This window comes from Colobus angolensis, unplaced genomic scaffold (genome assembly GCF_000951035.1).
Source record: "Colobus angolensis palliatus isolate OR3802 unplaced genomic scaffold, Cang.pa_1.0 Scaffold48, whole genome shotgun sequence".
Lineage (NCBI taxonomy): Eukaryota > Metazoa > Chordata > Mammalia > Primates > Cercopithecidae > Colobus > Colobus angolensis.
Genome location: NW_012118265.1, coordinates 2,393,829 through 2,418,522, shown reverse-complemented (window position 1 = coordinate 2,418,522; position 24,694 = coordinate 2,393,829). Strand labels below are relative to the sequence as shown.

At 41.5% G+C, this 24,694-nt stretch overlaps 1 protein-coding gene across 1 annotated transcript in view; it reads right to left on the bottom strand.

Annotated features, from left to right (window-relative positions):
- Window positions 1–1,201: 1,201 nt before the first annotated feature.
- GYG1 (glycogenin 1) overlaps window positions 1,202–24,694 on the bottom strand; it is a 35,697-nt gene continuing 12,204 nt past the window's right edge. Inside the window, exons 5-7 of the mRNA XM_011958922.1 lie at window positions 19,511–19,637; window positions 4,748–4,967; window positions 1,202–2,079 (exon numbers count right to left, since the gene is read on the bottom strand). Coding sequence (XP_011814312.1) covers window positions 1,906–2,079; window positions 4,748–4,967; window positions 19,511–19,637 — 521 coding nt within the window. The 3' untranslated portion in view covers window positions 1,202–1,905. The remainder of the gene's footprint in view (window positions 2,080–4,747; window positions 4,968–19,510; window positions 19,638–24,694) is intronic.

Sequence of the window (24,694 nt, the reverse complement as noted above, 5' to 3'; positions counted from 1 at the left end):
TTTGAGGCGGAGTCTTGCTCTGTCACCCGGGCTGGAGTGCGGTGGCCGGAACTCAGCTCACTGCAAGCTCCGCCTCCCGGGTTTACGCCATTCTCCTGCCTCAGCCTCCGGAGTAGCTGGGACTACAGGCGCCCGCCACCTCGCCCGGCTAGTTTTTTGTATTTTTAGTAGAGACAGGGTTTCACCGTGTTAGCCAGTATGGTCTCGATCTCCTGACCTCGTGATCCGCCCGTCTCGGCCTCCCAAAGTGCTGGGATTACAGGCTTGAGCCACCGCGCCCGGCCGACTGTTCTGTTAATCTTAACCAGGGACTCGGAAGCCAGAAAGATCTCTGACTAGCTAAAATTATTTTGAGAAGTCTCTGCCACAGCACCTGACACATGGAGGCACTTAAGTCAGTCTTCGGTAAATGCTTCATTGTACTTGAAGATCAATAGTGACTCATTCTTCACCAGTCCAAATAGCTAGTTTATTTTCAGAAGTCATTTATTATTTAATATTTTATAACTCTAGGTAAAGCCTCAGGTTCTTCTTGAGCTCCTATGGTAATAGCCTTCAAGGTGGCCCCAACCATTCTTGACTTAAGCTGTCTATATGCTTGTATGTTAATTCACATCAGTATGAGTAAGGAGGGTGACCTTGAAGGCTAAGTCACAAAAGCTATGCAGCTTTTGCCCAAACCTCTAAAGTTTCTTCCTGTCATGTTTAACTGTCCTGTTTTCTTCCATAGAATCATTTCTGACCACTCATTTTAGTTTTAAAAGGTCATCTTGGATCCTACCCTTCTTCAGCTTGCCATCTCTTACAACCTAGGATGATCTATAAATTTAATGAATATGCTTTTCCATTCCATCATTTTAAATCATCGATAAAACACTAGTAGGCACTGGACCCAGTACTGATTCTGACAGTTAGGAATGACTTTAAAGGTTAAAATATTCTAAATAGCTAAATACCCATAACTGGGAGGTGCAGTACGAATGACACGATATAAGTTTGATCTCAGTTCTGATCTGTCAGATCCATCACCATCACAGAAAAACAATTAGATTGAAATCACAGACACCAGTTTTAAAGCATATATCCCAATGTCAAGCTTTACACTTTAAGACTATGACAAATTCCAAAAATTATGAAAAATTCCCTAATAGATTTGTTCAAGGGTGTGGTAAGATTCCTTAATTTAATTCAACAACCAAGATACAGCAATAAGTCTTTATTTTTTGTACAGGGTGCCACTGCAGGTAACCATCAGAGAAAACGCTGCTATTTTCAAATATACAGAACTGAACAAAAGCATTTTAGCATGCTGCCTTACTGTACATAGAAAACTGGTGAGCATCTTCAGACACTAAGACCAGGAAATAAAATGAGTTAAAGGTATTGGCTGATACGTTTATGAATCACTCAGCAGTGTTAATATAGCTTATCTTTACCTGAAAGCAGAATTACAATCACTCACCGGCAGCACTGGGCAATTCTAAGATTCAGGTCTCGTGAAAGGGAGGCACAACCAACAAGCAAGCAAGGAACAGATGCCATGTCTGCTTCTGAAGGGAGTGACTGACTCTGAACCAGGCTCTACAGATTTTAAGAATTGATACAGCTGTCTTAATAGCTTAATATTGATTGAGTTTTCCTTACTTTGTATGTTGGCAGTCAACAAAAGAATTTCTGAAACAAGCTAAATAGGATTACAAAGCAGAACACTGTCCATATAACAGAATTGCTGCTTCAAAACTTTTGCCCAGTTCTCACCTCTTATCCTAAAAAAACCTCTCATCTGGTAAGTTTTAATGAAAACCTCTAGCAACTGTAACAGACTTTTTTCAACCCAGCTGTAGATACTAAGTATCAGAAACAAGGCTTGTGAAGTGAATGTGTTCACAGAAAAATGCAGTGTTTCTACTGGAGGTAAGTGTCAAGTTTCCTCTTGATGTTGTCAAAGGAATCTGCTCCCATATAATCAGCCTGGCCCTGTTCCCATCGCTCCTTCCGTTCTTCCGAGGATACAAATGGCTGTGCCATAGCTGGGATCTCCCCAAGGGACAGATGTGATATGGCTCCTGAGACATCTTCCTAGAAAGGAAAGCATAATTGACTCTATGAGAGCTGAAAATCAAACTGTTTTAAAGAACGCAATAAACTGAAGACAGTGAGAAAAGCCAGGATGAATCATCATGCAAAGCAGCAAAAACTGAAAAGTATTACATGAAACAAACAAAAAAGACACAAAAATATAAAGATTATGTGATTTTTTCCTAACAAAATGAAGACTTCTTGACTCAGTGAAAACATTGGGAGAACAAAGTAATTAGGGTTAATGTTTAAGTTCTGCATACCTTTCTACAGAAGCCACAAGAGAAAGCCAGTGTATAGACCAAGTCTGAAAGCTGCAAACAGTTCATTAGAAAGTGTAAGATGGATGGGCAAGGGAACACAAAGTCTCAAGATAAATTCTCAATCTGTGTGGGCTCTGAAAGGTTGAGAACTTAAACAAAATGATACCCTAACAGGCTACATTTCAGAAAACCTAACTAGAGAGCCGCAACACATACTCAGTTACCACATTATAAGAAGGAAAGTTAAACTGGTTTGAGGCTAGGTACCAAACTTCTCTGCTTGTTCAAGCTTTCATTTGGATTACCAAGTAGCATCTATTCTTTGTAGCTTCTGTTAATTTAATTTGCTTAGTTTTGAACATCTTTCAATTCCCATCTTCACCTTTCCTTGGTTCATAATTCCAGCCCTCATATTGCAGAAGGAACAGGGTAAATGTGCAACAAACAGAGCAGACCTAGTCTACATTAAATTTGATTCTCATTACATGTAGATGGGTGATCAACTTCACATGTACCACAAATTTACCAATGCTATCCTTCAAAAAGTACTAAGGTGCAAAGGTACTGGAAATCTTAGCAGAGAAAAAGGAAGGTAAATGAATACAGACAAGTATTGCTTTTAACAGAGAATATGGTGGAAAAATTGTTTTGACTGTTTTCGTTACCATATATATGTAAGCATATAGGTAAGTATTTAAGTTCAGTGGAACTTTAAGGTGTTTGGGTCTATAGGATTGCATTATAGCTGAGGCAACATAAGGCCTTCCATTGGATAGTCCTGCCTTTGCCTTGCACTTGGCAACAGTAATGATACAGAGGCATTTCCAGAGTCCTCTGTTCACAATAGGGGGGCTGTGAATTTATACCCTAAAAGAGAGGCCCCTGAGGTCAGGTCAAGTACACTGGACATAACTTAAAACAGTTTAGCATTTAAAGTGTAACTCTCCCTTCAACTGCCATAAAAGGTACTATCTTAATTCTGGGCTGTAGATGGCTACTTTTAAGCATAGTCCATCTCAAATTTTCATAAGGGTAAGTCTCTTCAGACCTGGGTTTGAAGCCCATTCTGCTACTTGACTAGTCTGTTACATAACTAAGACAAGTTATATAACTTCTTTAAGCTTTGGTTAATTTACCTATAAAAGGAGATATTAATAATACTTAACAATACTAATAGTACTTAATATAGTCATTTTAAGGGTTAAGAAAAGGTAACTTTCATTAAGCATTTACGATGTGCCAGGTGGTTTTAAGTACTGTATGATAGGGGTCCCCAACCCCCAGGCCACAGACCAGTAGTGGTCCATGGCCTATTAGGAACCAGGCCGCACAGCAGAAGGTGAGTGGCAGGCGAGCAAGAATTACCACCTGAGTCTGCCTCTTGTCAGATCAGAGGTGGTTAGATTCTCATAGAAGCGTGAACTCTATTATGAACTGTGCATGCAAAGGATCTAGGTGGTATGCTCCTTGTGAAAATCTAATGCCTGATGATCTGAGGTGGAACAGTTTTATCCCGAAACCATCCCCCATACTGGTCCATGGAAAAATTGTCTTCCACAAAACCAGTGTCTAGTGCCAAAAAGGTTGGGGACCACTGCTGTACAAATATTATGTCATGATCCATATAAAGCACTCAGAGTAAGAATGCAAGTGTTAGTTCTTTCTCCCTTTCTCCTTTCTATATCTTAGTAAATGCTAGTAAGTGAAATGGCTAAAATCTGTACCACAGAAAAGCGAATAATCTCTTATAATCTCCCCATTCTTTTCTCTTATTTATATCTGAATATGTAACAGTTTCATTCCTCATCCTCCTCCAATTCTTTCATAAGACCTTTAAAGGCAGAAAATATGCTAAACAGGGTTGTTATAAATGTTAACATGTCATCTCCCTCCTACAAAGATACTTCTTTTTCAAGATCCTACAGTAATCTTAGGAGTACAAACATAGGAAATAAAAATAATCCTACAAAAGTATTTACTGTATGTTCATATTGTGATTTTCACTGAAAACACATTCTTCTAAGCAGATGGCAAATATAAAGTAGATACATCTAAATGTTTGCAGTTCCTAAAACATTCAATGGGGTGTTATCACTACTTTAGGAATAATCTAAAAATCTTTTCAGAGGAGAATGGGCTAAGAATTCTAGAGTTAAAATATACGGGTATATACAGAAAATTCTTAAAAAACTATGTTCTCGGATCTAAAGAAATCTGCCACACAGTTTATTTCTGCTACTTCTTGCTGATAATGTTTCTCCCCTCTAAGATGGTTACCATTTTCTTTCCACAAAATTTTATTTATCTCTGTTTAAAATGCTGCTAAATATTCCCCATCTCTATTGATACAACAAGTTTTTTAAAAAGCAGCATTAAATGATTTGGAGAAAAGAAACAGAACCTACCACATTTACATATGAGCAGGTGTCTTTGACAAGGCCAAATTGTTGAAGCAGAGGTAAAACGTTGGTGGTAAAGATGTTCCACCACAGGATGAGAAACTCTGGATGAGTCATGTTCGGATCATGGGCCTCACTTTTGACACTTTTTGTTTTGGGATCATAAGTATAATTCCATGGTTTGACTCGTCCCAGGAAATGCACAACTTTGGCACTTGCACCAAACCTGCCAAGTGAACGCAAGTTGAAACAGTTAGTGGATTCTGAGTACTGACAAAAAGATAAGCAGCACTTTTCTGTAGCTGTCTTTTTTTTTTAAGAGAGTGTGTCTCACTCTCACTCAGGCTGGAATGCAGTAGCATGATAGCTCACTACAGCCTCTAACTTCCCACCCTTAGCCTCCTGAGTAGCACAGGCCACCATGCCTGGCTAATGTTTAATTTTTTTTTTTTTTGTAAAGACAGGCTCTTGCTATGTTGTCCAGCCTAGTCTTGAACTCCTAGCCTGAAGCGATTTCTCCTGCCTTGGCCTCCCTATTCTATGGCCGTAACAGCGTACTTTCCATCCTGCAGTAAGGGTTCAAGATCAAACTGAGCTCACTGTTGACACTGTGAGAAAGATACTTTTAAAAGTACTTACTCAGCTGTGTGTTAAATACATACAAAAAATGTAAATGTAGTATTGGTTCGGTGCAACACTGAAGCACCAATCCATTGTGGACAGAACAGGCACACTACTTGGAAAGTATTTGGTATTACCTAGTAAAGTTAAAAATGCTCATGCTGTACAATCCAGCAGCTCAGCTCCTAAGCATATACACTAAAGAAATGCTTGTGTATGTGCAACAAGAGATATAATCAAAATGTTCACAGCAGCAGCAGCACTGTTTGAAACAGTCAAAAACTGGAAACAACCCAAATGTCTGTATTAGATTTTTGCTCAGCAAGTATACATTACTCCCAGCCTCCTCGGGGGAGGACACTTTCCCACCTGATGTTGGACGTGTCCTATGGCTTGACTTGACTAAGACAATATGAGCAGAAGTGACAGTGTGCCTTACAGAAGCAATGCTTATTTCTGTTCACTCTCTGAGAAGTTACAACTTCTGCCAGCAGAATATGCCTGGGTGCTTGCTGGTTCCAGAAAAAAGAAACATGGAACAGATCGGGACCAAACCTGTAGCCTAGCTCCAAACCCTGCTGAGATCATCAGAGCTATCCTAGCCAACCCACCAACATATAAGAAATGTTTGCTTATTGTTGAAAATGGCTGAGACTTTATAGTTATACAGTCATCTTTTTTAAAGGAAAAGTTCTACTATATTCATAGCATGGAATACAATCTAAAAATGAATGAACTATAGCTATATATATCATGCAGCAAAAAGATGAATTTTTAAAACATTTATGTTGAAAAAAGCAACGGGTCAAACAATTACATATATACGATTCCACTTATATAAAGGCAAAACAGGCTGGGAACGGTGGCTCACGCCTGTCATCCCAGCACTCTGGGAGGCTGAGGCAGGCAAATCATGAGGTCAGGAGATGGAGACCATCCTGGCCAACATGGTGAAACCCTGTCTCTACTAAAAATACAAAAATTAGCTGGGTGTGGTGGCACATGCCTGTAATCACAGCTACTCGGGAGGCTGAGGCAGGAGAATCCCATGAACCAGGGAGTCGGAGGTTGCAGTGAGCCGAGATTGCGCCACTGCACTCCAGCCTGGTGACTCTGTCTCAAAAAAAAAAAAAAAAAAAGGCAAAACAAGAAAAAAGGTACTGTTTAAAGGTCAGAAAACTATAATCAATGTAAATTTAATGATGCTGGTTACCTTTGGGGGAAAGGCGAAGCTATCATTGGGAAGGGACAAAAAGAGGTTTTAAGGCACTGGTTGTGTTCTATGTCTTAACTTGGGTGACATTTTTAAACAATACACATCTTTAAATATGTATTATTTTGTATATATGCTCCATTTCACAATAAAGAATATCTTTAAAAGAGTAGGAGTAAAGTGTGATCCTGTTCTAGCTGGGAGGAAATCTATGTATATAAAAACAAAAAACAAACGTGAATGTAACAAGAGTCAAAGCAAAAGTAGGAACAGGGAGTGCTCAGGAATTCACAGCAGGAAGGGCACTATCCAGCTTCAGCGGGAGCAGAGGTGCTAAGATAGTGGGATGTGACTTCAAGCTTATACAGCAGATGTGATCCAGGTAGCTGATGATAATGTAGGGAATTCCAGGCAGGCAACAGCAGGTATCAGGTGAGCACCTGTGTGCTTGACCAGGTATCCTCTGTTAAGAGCCAGAGAGGAAGCTTTGAGTAGGGAAAGAAAAGTAAAATGGGACAGAACCTCAGGTACTGGGCGCTCAAGTGTTAGATTTCAGTAGATTTATACTACAGGCAACCAAAATACGTGACCATGATATACTGATCAAAATAATGCAAACTCATGTAACCCTTCCTATCCCCTAAAGTTTATCTAAAAAAAAAAAAAAAACTTAGGAACCAGTTAAAAAGCTATCATCAGAGTTTACTATTTTTGGAGACCAAATTCTTTAAGGACATGATGGGGAATAATAATATTTCTACAAGGTAAATCTTACCAATGTGTTAATTGAGGCTGTGAGAGACTGAAGTGAGATGCCCAAGGTCACACAACTATTAAGTGGCAAAGATGGGGTCTGACATGGTTTTACCGCTAAGGCATGAGCACTTACCATCCTACCATGCTGCTGCTGCTCCAAAAAGCATGCAAGAAAAATACAGCCTATTTGTAAAGCTCCTTCCTCTTAAGGTTAATTGATATTTGGTATCCCCAAGCTTACTCTTTATTTTATACACATAGTATATGTAACACACACAACACTCTTGCTCTATTTAATCCTTAAAAGGATAAAAAGAGCAGGAGTAAAGTTTGATGCCCAAATTTGTGCAGATAAAGCTATGGATTAAATAAGCAACTGTTATGCATATGGCACTATGCTCACTGTGTGGCCCCAAAAGGCTTTTGTTCAAACAGGAAGATGGGTCATCTGCATAAAAATAAGCAAGGTGACAAGTTGGGGCTATCAGGGCAGTACTGACATTAAGGGCTACTGATATTCCAAAGCAATGAATGCAGGTGGGATTTTCAGAGGTGGCTTTATGCAGGAAGTGGGGGCAGGGACAATGCATGGAAAAGAGTCAGATGACTGCCTTCAACAAATGTTCTAATGAGGATGGGGGAACCCATCACAGAGCTCTGACTCCTGTGTTGCAGAGTGGAGGGAAGGCACTGCCCCATCCTAGCAACACAAACCCATAAGCCTAAAACCGAAACAGCGCGCATAAGAATGAGATATTCCTTCCACCTCCTCGGACATTCACCCCTCCTGACTCAACTTCCCTGCCTGGAGGCACAGCACCTATTTAGATCCTCTTGTATTAACTTTTTGATCTCTTGTTTTAACTAACTGCTAAGCTTCAGCCCATGATTTGCCTAGACTTAATATAAATGTCATACACAGTCACAGCATGATAGTAAAGTTAAAACATGAATATAATGTAAACTATTCTTTTCTAACCTGTTCTCTTGACAGTTCACTAATGACTAAGCAGTAGTAATAAGAGCTAATAAGAATATAAAGTATTCATATATCACAGGCATTGGTTAGTGTTTGCTTGGTTTACTAGGTTAATCTCCAAAATGACAATGTGAGGAAACCAAGGCATGAAGAAATTAAATAACTTGTCCAGGATCCCATGGCTGGTGATTGACAAGGCTGGGATTCCATCCAAGCAGTCTGGCTGCAGAGCCAAGGCTCTTAGCCATGACTAGGCTGCTATTGTAAGACACTCCCAGAATTATAAGGGTATTGTCTGAGAGTGACATTTGTTAATTTATGGATTAACTCCTGCCGATGGGCAGTTAATATGAAAGTGGAAAAGGTATGCCTAAGAATCCTGGCAATCCCCCAAGTACAGTTAAGGACCCAGCAACAGAAAGCAACCAACAGGAAAGCATGTTATGAAGTAAGCAACTTAGCATTCAAGAAGACTGAAGAAAGACTTTTTAGAAGGATGCAGTTTGCAACAGAGGTTAAGGAAAAAAGGGAAGAACAACAAGAAATGGGTGGTGCTTAAGATCAGCAGGTGACTCACAAGTAGACTGTGCTGGACATTGTCTAAGGGCCTGCCCAGCTCCTGTCTCTGGATTTGGGTGTCACAGCTCATGCAGAGGAAGGGCACAATGTTCCAATCCACCTGCACACGGACTGCCCTCTGCTGTAAGCAAGAATATACACCTGAGCCTCTAGCTCCGTCTGTATCCCAGCCCGGTTCTGGACCTCCACATGACTGGTTCAAGAGGCCTCCGCAGCCCTCCTGGATACCAGCTCCATGCTGGTTAAATACCTCTCCATATGGCCTATGGCCTTCCTCTTGAATGTCAACAGGAACACCATTTGGAAACAATCCACACCCTGCATGTCACTGTGGCTCAGGCACTGATCTCTACCTTTATGAATCCATGTCTCTGAGTATCTCTTTAATTCTAAATCTGTTACTCCCTGTGGTCAGGGGAAGGATCCTCCTTCCTCAAATTACCTTCTTTACCTATTCTAACAAAGTGAAAAACTGTATCCCCTGGATGGTCCTTTCATAGACAGGGCAGTTTTCGTTTTAAGAAATCCCTTGGTAAGACTGTTTAAAGTAGAAACTGGGATCTTAAGGGGTCCTACATGTGGGTGAGACTGCTTTTTCTTCCCTAAGGCAAGAAATTCCTTGGGTGCCAGCAAGACAGGGGGTGAGTCGGGAGAGACAGGAGAGGTGAGAAGGATTGTGGAGGGCAGTACTGCACAGTGATGTAGCCTCCCAACAGCCACCCACATTGTAATGAAACAAATCACAAAGTGTTAGGATGTAAGTAGGTTTCTTTAAAAATTAGTTGGGGACAGTTTACTGAGTGGCAAACTTGAAACAGACTCAGGGGTGTGAAGGCACAGAGAAGCATGAGAGGGGAGGTAAGAGAGATTCTGGGGCATACAGGAATCAGGCAAAGGATGCAGATATCATGGGTATGGGCTATGCTCAGCCCTCTTTCTGTCCAGTAAGGAATGGAAATGCTTCATGGGTATGGGCTATGCTCAGCCCTCTTTCTGTCCAGTAAGGAATGGAAATGCTTTTAGATGCATTAGGTATTGACATTACTTTCTTCTTCTTTTTTTTTTTTTTTAGACAGTGTCTCACTCTTTCACTCAGGCTTGAGTGTAGTGGTGCAATCTCGGCTCACTGCACTTCAACCTCTGAAGCACAAGCAATTCTCCCACCTCAGCCTCCCAAGTAGCTGCGACTATAGGCACAGGCCACTATGCCTGGCTAGTTTTTGTAATTTTTTTTTTTTTTTTGGTAGAGACGAAGTTTCACCATGTTACCCAGGCTGTTCTTGAACTCCTGAGCTCAAGCGATCCACCTGCCTCTGCCTCCCAAAGTGTTGGGATTACAGGTGTGAGCCTGACATTACGTGCCTGGCCTGATACTACTTTCATCAAACTGTTACACACCTAATATCTATGGAAATGGACAGTGGTAGTGAGTGGTCGGAGGTTTTAGAGGACCAGCTTTTTATGAGAAGAGCAGGCCTGGATGAGTCACTGAACACGGAAGGTTTGGACCAGCCCAAGGGCCCTTTGAGGGTGGGAAGAGGGCAGAAAAGTGAGAAATAAGGCAGCTGTTAAGTGGGGGAAAATGGGGCTTGGATAGGAGGGTGAGAGGGAAGTGAAGCCAGATTTTGCCACTTTGTATAAGGTAGTTATATCACAAGTGTGTTCCTAGAACTCATCTAGGGCAGCACTTGGCTTGATATCAGGGATTCTGCCTGGACCCAACAATGGCCACCTTATATGAAGGTTTAGGAGTCTTTTTAACTCTCATTATGCTCTAATTGTACAACTAAACAGTTATTTACACAGCAAAGGAACCTAAAGGGCTGGCTCTATAAGCTTTCATAAGACACATTATACACAAAAAGAATGAGCAACAGGTCTTGAACACTAGTCTTTTCATATCTAGAGTTTCAATTTCAAGTAATTATTTTTATGTCTCAACTTTGTTCTCTGAGAAATGTCTTTAAAAGATCATTTTCTATCATAATCAATTTACCCTTTAGTCATTTATGAAAATAGAGAATTACCGTATCAAAATGAAGTAAGGCCAAACGTCATAAGTAAAAGGAGAAACTACTTCTTAAGTTAACCTAAATACAAACTTAGGGGGAACATTTTATAAAAGGGTAACCCAGGATATTTTTCTAGTGTTTTATCTCTCCCACCAAATGCAACAAGCAGTTAGTCAGAATTTACATTGCACAGCTAAAAACAAAATAGAGGCTGGATGTGGTGGTTCACGCCTGTAATCCTAGCAATTTGGGAGGCCCAGGCAGGACTGCCTGCGTTCAGGAGTGCGAGACCAGCGTGGGCAACATAGTGAAACCCTGTCTCTACTAAAATACAAAAAAAAAACAAACTAGCTGGGTATGGCGGCGAGTGCCTGTAGTCCCAGCTACTTGGGAGGCGGAGGCAGGAGAATTACTTGAACCTGGGAGGAGGTGGAGGTTGCAGTGAGCCAAGACCACACCACTGCACTCCAGCCTGGGCAACAGAGCAAGACTGTTTGTCTCCAAAAACAGAAAGCAAAAAACAAAAACAAAAACAAACAAAAAAACTAAATAAAAGAAAGAAAAGCAAAATACTCCACCAATGAATAAGAAGGGGAAATGTTGATGTCAGAAGATAGTGTTGAACTGACCTCAACCCAGAGTAAGGATAACCGTAAGATTCACTGACTCACTCCCCTGACTTATCACTAAACTACCAGCCAGGAATTAAAAAAAAAAAAAAGAGTTGGGTACACGTCACAGCTGTCTGTAAATTACTGAGAGCCATTCATTCTGACCCAGTAATGGGGATTTGTCTCAGCTTGCATACATCTCTTAAAATAAATGTTCTAATTTTAACTTGATAGAATCTCAAAAGGGTCATCCAGATCACAAGACATAGTTTGAACACAAGCCAGCAATAATACTGCTTATGTTAGACGTTAAAATTATCCCTGTGACCTGATGTTACCAAAAGATCAGATAGAATTTTCATGACTAGTTTAGTAGTTGAGAAACAGCCAGTAACATGTGGATGAGACTACAGAACTGTTTAGAACAGAAAAGGAACTGGTTTATGACAGCACACACAGGAGCAATTTTACTCCTCACTAAGCTCTTTATGTACATTGTTCAATCAGATACAGAGAAAGACAGCACTGCTTATGCGACACGTCTCTGGGAATCGTGGCAGCAGTGCCAAGCATCCTCTTGCCTGCTTCTGTGGCTCACGTTCTCTATTATGTTGCGACTCACGATCATGCACCTTCTCAGACTCACTTGCACACATGGGCAGAGCCAAACACAAGCCCTTCTCCCACAACCAACTGCACACCTCTCCTCTCTCCCACACTCACAATCTAAGTTAGGAGTCACAAACCCAAGTGACCAAAGAGTGGGGATGATCATAGAGACGAGGACTGGACTTGCTGAGGTGGGGCCTGAGGAACATAAGAGGGTGCACATCCCATCACTAGAAGAGAGCTGCTACCCCCAGCAGACAACTGACCACTCACCCAATTTCTTTGCCTTGCAAACTAATCCTCCCAGTAATACCCTGGAACTCAGAACAATGTCAGCACTCGAACCCAGACTTTAATAACCTAGACTAGGACCTAGTCAACAATATTATCTTCTAGGCTGGCCTCTCTTCATGGACCAGGTCAGAGAAGGACTTACAACACCAGCCACTAGAGAGACTCTCGTGGAGGTAGCATGTCATTCTTAACCTCTATTGGCTGATTGCTCATTCATTCATTCAGCCAAAACATAACACCTGTCCACAAGCATCTGTGCCTATACACTTTGCCTTCCTTCATGTTACCAAGGATAAACTGTCCTGGCTCTTTTTTTTTCTTCTTTTGAGTCGGAGTCTTGCTCTGTCGCCCAGGCTGGAGTGCAGTGGGCACGATCTCACTGCAAGCTCCGCCTCCTGGGTTCACGCCATTCTCCTGCCTCAGCCTCCTGAGTAGGTGGGACTACAGGCACCCGCCACCACACCCAGCTAATTTTTTTGTATTTTTAGTAGAATGGGGTTTCACTGTGTTAGCCAGGATGGTCTCGATCTCCTGACCTCATGATTCGCCCACCTAGGCCTCCCAAAGTGCTGGGATTACAGGCATGAGCCACTGCGTCCAGCCTGTCCTGGCTCTTATCTGAAGCCAGTCTCTCCACTTGTGTTCTAGGTGCCATCCCCTTTCACCTATCCAAGGACATCACTCCAGCGTCTCCCCTCAGTTTTCTGCATTGTTAATGTCACTGACCCCAACCCCAACATCATTCCTATCAATACAAAAACATGCTGTGGTGACATCTATCTTCACACAATAATCACCGCCACCCTCTCTTGAACCTACATTCCCATCCAGCCGCCACCCCATCAGAGCATATGCCTCAGAAGAGCTGTGTACATTCACTGCCTCTAATTCTCCTCCTTCATTCTCCTGGACCCACTTCAGTCAGGCTTTCTCCCCCACCACTCCAACAGACGTCCTCTTGCCAAAGTCACCAGGAACCTCCACATTCCACATCCAGTGCCAATTCTCAGTTGTCTTCATATCTGACCTTATATCTGTGAGCATCTGATACAGACCCAGATCACTCCTTCCTCCTTGAAACATTTTCCTTGCTCAGCTTCTGCAATACCACGCTTCCCTGGGTCCCCACTTGCCTTGCTGTCTCTTGTTCCTATTCTTCTATTTTCTTGTCCCTATTATCTTCCTACCGTTGGGTCAATCCTCAGGACTCTTCTACTGATAATCACTCCCTTGGCTACATCATCTTGTCTCATGACTGTAAGCATCATTATATGCTGACAACTCTCGTATGTTCCAGACTTCTCTCTGGAACTCCTGACTTTTACCTCTACTTACCTATTTCATACTTTCACTAGGATGCTAATATGCACCTCAAACTTTATACATCTAAAACCTAATACATTCTGTTCATTTCTGACCAATCCCTACCCCTACGAACTTGCTTCCCCCATGTTCTTTCCCATTTCAGGAAATGGTAACTCTATCATTCCAGTCACTTAGACCACAAACCTGTAACAGTCACATTTGACATATCCTACCAAATACCTGATTTTTCCAAAGATATTGGAAACCTGGGTTTTATGTGAAATTCCCTAATTTTGAAAGCACTGACAATTAAGTTTAAAAAAAATTCTGTGTAGCAGAAATAAAACATATTTGCGTGATAAATACAGTCTGTGGCCCACAGATTTGAGACTTCTGAGGAAGTTATGTCTTTTTTTTTTTTCTTTTAGACACAGAATCTTGCTCTGTCACCCAGGCTGGTGTGCAGTGGTGCAATCTCAGCTCACTCCAACCTCCACCTCCCTGGTTCAAGCCATTCTTGTGCCTCAGTCTTCCGAGTAGCTGGGATTACAGGCATGCACCACCACGCCCAGCTAATTTTTATATATTTACATATATGTATTTTTTTTTTTAGTAGTGTCAGGGTTCCAGCATGTTGGCCAGTCTGGTCTCAAACTCCTGACCTCAAGAGATCCACCCTCCTTGGCCTCCCAAAGAAATTATGTCTTCTTCCACGCAGTCCTCATACCTTTAACTTCCCATGAGCTCCCTCCTTCGACTGAGATAGCATTCCTCACCCAGACTTCTGCCCATGCGATCTCACTCCTTGTGCCCTTTTTGCTATTGTCAGAGCAGCATCTAAAGGCTGGGTTGGGTCTGATATGGAAGCTTTTCTCTTGGTGATAAAGACTTAGGTAGGGCACCAGAATATGCAGCAAGTGAGATCTGAGGACAGATCATCTGATAGAGATAAACACTTCAGATGAGGCCAGAATGACCAGACAGCCACGCTGTGAAATGGGGCCCCAACATGCATCACTATCACCAAGAAAGAGGGAACAAGACATCTGTGCAACCACTGCTTGATTCTTCTTCTTAACACTCAAACCATGACAGACTGTGCCATGTGCCATACAAGAAACTGTACATCTAAGCAGTGGCTAAGTGGGTTAGACTCCAAGCTCCCTTACTCATCTTTGAGGCCTTGAGTGACCTGAAAGTGTGGCACAAGGTACATGCTCCAAGTTCGCCAACCAAATGAACGACCAGCAGGCCAACAAATGGCTGGAGAAAAAGAGTGACCCGAACTCTTTTTGAGTCAGCCTCAAGGTTGAGTGAATATGTACGAGTGTGAAAAGAAATGAAAACAGACTATGGCTTCCAATAACAATAGTTACGTGGAGAGTTAGAGCCAAGGACGTGTCTTAGGGAGTGAAGAAAAAGAACGAAATCAGAACTACACAGGGACAACAGAATTCACGACACTAAAGGTTTAATTTCTTTGGGGAAAATATTGATAAATAGGTTTGATACAGTCTTAGTGAATGAGTCTGATTCTTAAAAAAGAAAGAAATATGAGTATCTTCAGAAATGTTTAAAAGAGTAAAATAAATGAAAAAACATTTAATTCTCATCAGGCCAGGTCTCTGGTCATATCTAAACTCAAGTAAAGGGTAAAACAAAATATTTATGTGGAAAGTATTGGGTGAATGAGACTTTGTACTCAATCAATTTGACCAATTAATTTATGTAGTGGTTTGAAGCAATACCAGAGAATTCTGTCTCTCTGCTTTAAGGTGTGTTTTATATAACATGAGATTCCTAGACAGCTTTTAGTCAGTGGATATAATAGAAAGCAAAAATGGAACTACACGATTTTTAACAGACCGGTAAGACTTTGTGTTTGCAGTGCTGTGCACAAGCCAAAGTGTACGCTACCTAGATGAAACTAAACCTCCATTTAGAGAACACTTAAAAAAACTTATTTATTAAAAGCCTAAGAAACCTACTAAATATCCCAAATCCCAAACATTATGCTAGGCACTTTCAAAAATATTATTAATAAATGCATTTATGAGCTGGGCACAGTGGCTCATGCCTATAATCCCAGCACTTTGGGAGGCTGAAGTGAGAGATCACTTGAACCTAGGAGTAAGACCAGTCTGGGCAACATGGCAAAACCCTGTCTCTATGAAACACACACACACACACATTAACTGAGCATGGTGGCACGTGCCTGTAGTCGCAGCTACTCATCAGGAGACTGAGGCAGGAGGATCGCTTGACTCAGGAGGTCGAGGCTATAGTGAGCAGTGATTGTGCCACTGCACTCTAGCCTAGGCAACAGAGCAAGACCCCGTCTCAAAAAAATGAAATGCATCTATAATTTGTTTTCTGATGCAATACTACAAACTAACTTAAAAATTACTAAACCAAACATTTTAGTTTTCAAATTATGCTGTGTTAAAAAGGATCTTCCCTTACAAAAAAAATACTAATTCTGTTTTTTTATATTTGAGTAGTCATTCGAAGTGATAAAACTATTAAAGTTTGTTTCCTTTACCTTTTGTTGTAACCAAATGGTACAGACAGAAAGGCACTAGATGTGCTGCTTTGTGGCTTAAATTCATATTAAGTGTGCTTTATACCAGGGCATCCTTTAGCTGAAGCTTCATGTAAGACCAAAGGCCACAATGTTCTAGATATACAAGACTCTAAGATTCTGGGGTGTCTAAATACTGCTTTGGGGACATCCTAGTACATGGTTATTTGGAGTTGGTGAGACAAACACTCCATTCTTTCTTCCATGAAGCCGAAGTTGCACCAGACCACTCCATCGTCTCTGATTCCACCTGCCACCACCCATGCTGTCTTAGGGAAGGCCAGCACACTGTAGGGCTACTTAGTCCTGGAGACCACCAAGGTTATTCTGAACCCAAGGGTGGGCCTTCAAATTCACAGGGATCTTTGGAGAGTAGCAATGATGACCGAAATGCTTGTAATGGATTACTTTCATTTAAAAAACATTTGGACTACAATTTTATATTAACTTACAATAAAAAAGAAATGTAACCACCTGTACCTTTTCAGTCTTTCCCAAATATACAAGAATATAAGGAAAAATGTCTCTGGATGGGTCTCCACAAGGAAAGCAAATATATTTTTCTGGCAGAGGGAAGGGAAAATGAGTTCTCTGATCTGGTTTAAATATTCAATAGGCAGCAATGGGAGAGACAAAGCATGGCTCGGAGTAGCCTTATCACAGAAACGTGGAGTTGAACCCCACAAAAGCGAGGTGCACAGAAGCAGCAGCATCTCTGGCTGGCCCTGGGTCAGCTGAAATGTGGCTGATGGACGGAGTTGCTCCCAACTTTCCCAGTGTGTCATTTTCTCTATGGTTACAATAAACCCAGGGGATTTCCAAAATTAGCACTCACTCATTGAGCCAGGAAGAAGAAAACCATCCTGTTTCAGTAATTTAGATCTCAAACTGGTTTTCTGGGGGCAATTCATTTGGAAGATATAAAATCAACTGGGTTCTTGAGAGAGAAAGGCCAAGGTTCTAGCAAATTAAGTCTGTCTTACTCCTCAAAACTTAACTCTGCTCCATCTGCTTCTTGTGTGTTAAAATAAAAGTACTGCAAGCAGTGTCTGCATAAACCAGGCTATCCTCGAAAGGTACAATGTGCTCAATGGCAGTAAGGTGGAAAACAGATGGAGTTAAACAGAACCACACGCTCACTGTGCAAGACTGAGTGGAATAGCCACACTATTCAAAAGTCTTTCTCCTCTGCACTGTCATCTTTTTGCTTGCTAGACTGAATTTAATCAATTGAACTATAAGCAAATGTCCTATTATAGACAAATTCAGCTCTAGGGGTCATACTGTCATAGTTTGCAGGAACACTATTCAAACTAGCAGGGTTATAAGTAAGGATTAAAATGGATCAGGTTCACATTTCCATGTGAGACAGGTTTGTATTTTACAAGGCCAAGGACTGAGAGGTGAAAATAATGCTTCTCCTATTCCTCCCTTGACAGTGAATCCTGTTGTTTGCTTTCCTCAGAACATAGCTGGTGTGTTTAAGAGTCTGCTTGTTCCCATTGCACAAAGGGAAGAGAATGTAATATGTTGGAGACATATGCCAAGGGAACAGTTAGGGAGGAAAGAACACAAGATGCTTCTAATCCTTATCTGGAGGACGTTGATAGAGTCTTCCCAGAAAAGAACAGAAAAGGAAACATTGCTGCTACAAAAAGCCAGACATGCTCATTACTGTGGTGTAAGACTTATGGAAAGCACTTTGGACAATGAAATATGAGGAGTGAAAGGCCCTTTGTTTTCCGCTAACTCAGGAATGTCCATATGGGACAGAGATTGGCCCAACTCAGTGAAGGGCTTTGCTGCTCACGACTGTTTCAGGATCAACCTGACAGCTAGGCCCCTGTTCAAGAAATCTAAATCATCCTCTTAGTTAAACACAAATGAGTCAGAGGCTAAATAATAGGATCCTGTCCCTAACAGTGAGATAAACATTGCAACAAGGCTGTATTAGCTGTAAGGTGTATCAGAACTGCACCAGAGGCCAAAGGCAGTGGCTCACGCCTGTAATTCCAGCACTTTGGGAAGGCAAGGTGGGCAGATCACCTGAGGTCAAGAGTTCAAGGCCAGCCTGGCCAATGTGGTGAAACCCAATCTCCACTAAAAATACAAAAATTAGCCATGTGTAGTGGCGCATGCCTGTAATCCGTGTTACTAGGGATGGTGAGGCAGGAGAATCACTTGAACCCGGAGGCAGAGGTTGCAGTGAGCCAAGATCATGCCACTGCACTCTGGCCTGGGCAAAAAAGTGAGACTTTGACTCAAAAAAAAAAGGGAACTGCACCAGGGACCGTGAATGCTAAACAAGCACATTACCAAAAACAACAAATGTCCACTGAGCACTTTATATGTATTAATTTGCTTCATCCTCCTAACAACTCTGTGAGGTAGGTACTATTTTCTTTCTTGTTTTACATATGGAGGAGCTGAGGCACCAAGTCTTAAGTCATGTAGCAGATAAATGGCAGAGTGAGGACATATGCCCTGCCATTCTGGTTTACGAATTACTCTGAACACTATACTGCCTCTCTCAAACAAAAACGACTAACAACCTAACAAGTACTGAGCACTTGGGTAGACCAGGCCCTCTTCTAACCATGCTACATGATGACCTCCCTTAATGCCCACAATAACCCTATGAAGACACGGAGGCAGAAGTTCAGTAAGTAGGCCAAGGTCACCATCCAGGAAGTGGTCACTGCAGGATGTGAAGTGAGGTCATGTAGCTCCAGAGTCCTTACTCTTAGCCACAGCAGCACACTGCTGCCTGCATCTAGCTTAATCCCCACAACAACTCTGAGGGAGCTTTTAACACCTTTCTGCAGGTGAAGGAAACCAAAGCTCAGCAGACAGTATAGGGAAGACACTGAGTTAGCGCACAAACTCAACTCCTCCAAGTTGTAAGCCTGCAGAGCTTAAGAGTCTGTGTTTTTGACCATGACATATGAATAACTTACTAGAGGGCCATGAACCCCAGAAACTGATGGGAACCTTGTCCCAAAGGCAGTTAAGTACTCTACGGTCAAGCATGAGGCAATCGATAACATCAAGGTCTCTCCCCATTGCAGCCACGGTTCTTATAAGAGAGACTTTCCTCAAAGTATCTACCTGTTATTTCCCTCAGAATGACAATGAGGCAGCCCCCAAATTTTACACCCCATTTCTCTTCCCTCAACATCTCCAACAACAGTTAAACCATTTGCACTTACACTTTAAATGCTGGGAGGTAGGAGTATATAGAGATGCTGCTGAGGTTATAAATAAAGGGCAGGTGTTTTCTGATATCTCTTGTTGCCCAGCTGCTAAAAAATGTGTTCAGTATGCCTTGGTCCCCACCTAAAAGAAAAAAATATATAAATTAGTTAACAGATCTCTATGACAGTTTAATAATTTTATAGGAGCACATAACTGGACCTTTAAAAGTAGACACTAATTCCATTTTTATTTTATTTTTTTTCTGAGATGGAGTCTCGCTCTGTCACCCAAGCTGGAGTGCAGTGGCACGATCTCAGCTCACTGCAACCTCTGTCTTCTGGGTTTAAGCAGTTCTCCTGTCTAAGCCTCCCAAGTAGCTGGGACTACAGGTGCATGCCACCACGCCAGACTAATATTTGTACTTTTAGTAGAGATGGGGTTTCACTGTGCTGGCCAGGCTGGTCTCAAACCCCTGATCGCATGTGATACACCCGCCTTGGCCTCCCAAAATGTAAGGACTACCGGTGTGAGCCACCACGCCCAGCCCCCATTTTTGAATAAGTTCCTTGACACACCAATCAAAAACATTTTAGGGAGTGGCCATTTCCCTGATTTAACTCATTAATTCAACCAATATCTACTGAGCAGCTACTATGTATCAGATACTGTACTAGGCAGTGCAGAGTCAACAGTGCACAAACAGATATGGTCACTGTCTTCACAAGGGTCAGGCGGGAGACACCAATAGGAGCAAATCAAGTCAACGAACATCACACAGAGGGAGATGAATGCAGTGAAGGAATGTACATGGCACTACAGACACACATAGAAGTGGCTTGAGCTACATCTGATGGGTGAAGGAAGGCTTCCGCGAGGAAGTTGAGTTTAAACCAGTATCTGAGGGGTGCACAGGCACACCTGAAAAATGCAGATGGGGGAAAGACAGGGCACAGTGTTCCAGGCAGAACAAAAACAGCGCACACCACAGACCTGTGGCGAGCAGGAGCATGAGGCTATAGATAGAAGGCCTGGAAGGTGGCCTGAGTAAGTAGACTTGGCGGGAATGAATCGCATGGCACCAGGTGAGTCTCAGAGAAGGCGGCAGGGACCAGACCACATAGGGATCAGGTTTTACACTTTATTTCCAGTTAAAGATTTCAGACTTTCCCCTGAGTGTAATAGGACAAAAACAATCAAAAAGTAAAAGAGAGCAAACTGGAACAACAGAATTGTTTTCCAGGGCCCACAACTGTTGGCTTATCAACAGAGGGCCCACAAGGCCACATTAACCCTGTGGTGCACTCTCCCACCACTGACCGAAAACCTCTGGGCAGATCCTGCTCAGTCACCACTGTGGTCAGCGTCAGCTACAATGATACAGCAAAGTGTCTGCTCGGTCCTTGGGGTTCCTGGACTTCATATCTTCCTCAGAAAGTGGGGATCATGGCCATTCATTCAAAAGAAATAAAAACAACACAAGACACATTCTTCCATGTATTTCATGTGCTTTCTATTTTAGACTCATGAGATTTCAGAAAACATGCTCAGAACCAGTCTCCCAAGCAGAACAGGAGTTAACGGTATGTGTGCATGAGCGCATACTTGCGAGTGTGTATGGGGATGGCAGGCAGGGAGACACCTGCTCTAAGTGTCAGGCAGGAATACTGCATAGTCACTCCTCTCCTCAGCCTCCTTTGCCGAAAAATCCAGCTCCTTTCTCAACATACAACAAGTCCAGTTGGCTGTCATTGCTATTCAATTATCCTTAGTTTTCAAGGAGACTTCAAAAATCTAGAGATCTATTTAATTTTTGGAGTTAAGAAGTAAGATCAGGACTCTAGGTTTAAAGTCCAAGTGTACCTTATCCACCCTCTGCGTATTCTATCCTTTCCAAATACCTTCAATCAACTCTAAGAATCAAAGGCATTCACTAATTGTCTATGAGGAAAGCCCTCCTTAAACAGCACCCCTGACAGGTCTCTGTTCCTCAAGGGACGAACAACAGAAAATCAGTTTCACTCTTATAAGTTCCAAAGGATACAATAAAGATGGCAACAGAATATGCTTCACTGTTACAAAAATGCAATGGACTCAATGTTTAGATACCCCCGAATTCCTACACTGAAATCCTAACCCCAAAGTTGATGGTATCTGGAGTGACGCCTTCAGAAGGTGATTAGGTCATGAGGGCTCTGCCCTCATGCACAGGATTTGTGCTCTTATAAAAGAGGCCCAAGAGAGGTCCCTCACCTCTTCTGCCACCTGCAGCAGTTATAACAACAAAATAAATAAATAAAAAAGCTGTCTATGACCCAGGAAAGTGGCCCTCTCCAGACATTGAATATGCTGGCACCTTAATCTTGGAATTCCCAGCCTCTAGAACTGTGAGAAATGTATTCCTTCTATAAGCCATTTAATCTATGATATTTCATTATAGCAGCCTGAAGACACTAAGACAACGGACAGACATGAGAACTAAAGACAACTTTAGCCATGTAGGCAAATTAATGTATTTTGAGGCACGAACTCTCGAAGCCAAAACATCATGCCGTTCATTAAAGGCTTATTTTGGATTCTACAAAGATACCCCAAATGTGGGACTAGACACTAATGGCTGAGGTACAGAGGCCTGAAGTCTTAACTAATTTCCTTTCACACATAATCATCAAAATACTGCCAATCAGTTCCATGGGAACAGAAAAAAAAGCTAAGGAAATGTTCGTAGCAGCTTTGTTCATAGTAGTACAAACTAAAAACAGTTCCAATGTCACTAACAGGTATATGGATATGGCACATCCATGTGGAATATTTCTCAGCTATAAGATGGAACTAGAGATATAATAACGTGGATGAATCTTAAATTAATTACACTGAGTGAAAAACTCCAATCTCATAAAGTTACATACTATGTAATTTCACTTATATAACATCAAATAATAAAATTACAGAGATAGGAAGCAAATTAATGGTTGCCAGGGGAGAGGGAAAGAATGAGAGATGCAGTTGTGGCTGTAAAAGAATATGACAGGCCAGGAGCGGTGGCTCATGCTTATAATCCCAGCACTTTGGGAAGCTGAGGCGGGTGGATCACGAGGTCAGGAGTTCAAGACCAGCTTGACCTATATGGTGAAACCCCGTCTCTACTAAAAATACAAAAATTAGCTGGGCGTGGTGGCACACGCCTGTAGCCCCAGCTACTTGGGAGGCTGAGGCAGAAGAATAGCTGGAACCTGGGAGGCAGAGGTTGCAGTGAGCTGAGATCACACCACTGCACTCGAGGTGGGGTGACAAAGTGAGACTTCATCTCAAAAAAAAAGAGAATATGATGAAGGTTCTTGTGATGGAACTACTCTGCATCTTGACTATGGTGGTTGTCACACCAATCTACGTTGTGATAAAGTTGCATAAAAACCAAAAGTGCATATATACACACGTATACACATAGAAAAGGGAATACATACAAAACTGGTGAGAAATCTGAGTGAGATTGGTGGATTGTTCCAATGTCAATCTCCTGGGTGGGGTGACACATTTTAGTTATATAAGGTATTACCACTGGGGGAAAACAGATGAAGCGTACATGGGATCTCTCTGTATTATTTCTTACAGCTGCATGGAAATCTACAGTTCTCTCAAAATGAACAGGTTTTTAAAAAACTCTTACAATTAACGTGCAAAATACAATCAGGAATTAGATGCTAAATTCCACAAGAACAGAGATTATGGCTTTTTGCTTACCATTATAATGCTAACATGTAGCAGAATGCCTTACACTTAGCAAATTATTTATGGAATGAATGCAAGAATCTTGAAAATATTCTGTAACAGCAGAAAAAATTTAAACGACTTACATTCTACCATACAGGAATAGTTAGTATATTGTAATACTAACTACTCATGGAATATCATTCAGCAATTAAAACTAATGTCTATAAAGACAACATCAGTACACTGTGTAATATCAAGATATACAGCTACATACTTTGTGATTAAAACTAAGAACATAAACATTAATGAACATTTATATTAAAAGAAAGTAAATAAAATAATAGTAATTGCATTAGGGGAATGGTATAATAGATGTTCCTTCCCCTCTATTTTTCCTAATATTATATTACTCTTGTAATGCTAAAATATTAGTAATACAACTAGAGGCAAGAATGAGAACTGTGCTTAGACCTTTTCTTTCTAAATATTCTTTACTTTTAATTTTTATTATGAAGCATACTACCAAAAAAAATATGTGTAGGTTATAAAGGATTATTAATAATAAAACTCTACACATTTATCCCATTTGAGAACCTAGACATTGTAAGACCTTTAACTGAAGCAATTCCACTTAAAATGACTAACAGCTACCCACAATGCAGTAAAGAAATCTAATTCCATGGAGGCCTAAATCGTAGTTGTAAAGTAGAACTTCCAAATCCGACCTGTGTGAGCCTGGGAAACAGGAGTCAGAGCTGCTGATCCCTCAAAGTCCCTGGCTGGCTGCCTTTGGCCACAACAGGCCGTTTCTGTTTACCCTCAGGTACCCTACAAACATCATCTGCCCATCAGCTGTGTGCCACAGGGAGGCTGGAAAGCACTGGTTGTACAGAAAATGAGCGAGGAGGAAGAGAAAAGGCACTGAAGCAGAACTGGTGAATCAACGGTGCCTGTTAAATTGGCAAATCCTGAAACACTCAACAAGAACCTTGGCTCTAGAGGGGACAACACAGGTCGTAAAACTTCCAGGGCCACTGACCTCACTATGTGACTACAAAGGTTTATTATTTAGTCCAAAATTGTGGATTAAAAATAAATTAAATACCATCTAGAAGTCTGTAGCTGAATTTTTAAATTCAGTGGTCTAGAAATCTTAACCATCTTTTCCCAAATGCACAGTTCAACATTTCAAGGTCAGGCAAATGTTTTAACTTCAACAGAAAAATCTATGTATGGTGTTATCAATATCCTCTCTTTAGAAAAATCTTTAAATGATAGCACAGTTCAAAGCAGAATGCAAATCTAGGCACATCTATGTTAGAAAACATACAAGGATGCCCTAAAGACTGCTGAATTTCCATAACAAAAACCCTACAACTTTTGTCCGACACATTATAGTCAGACTCCAGAGGCAGCTTTATTTAATCTGACAGGTTAAGATACTTTTAATCTCACTCATCTCAGAGCCAACAAACATGATTAGCAGGCAT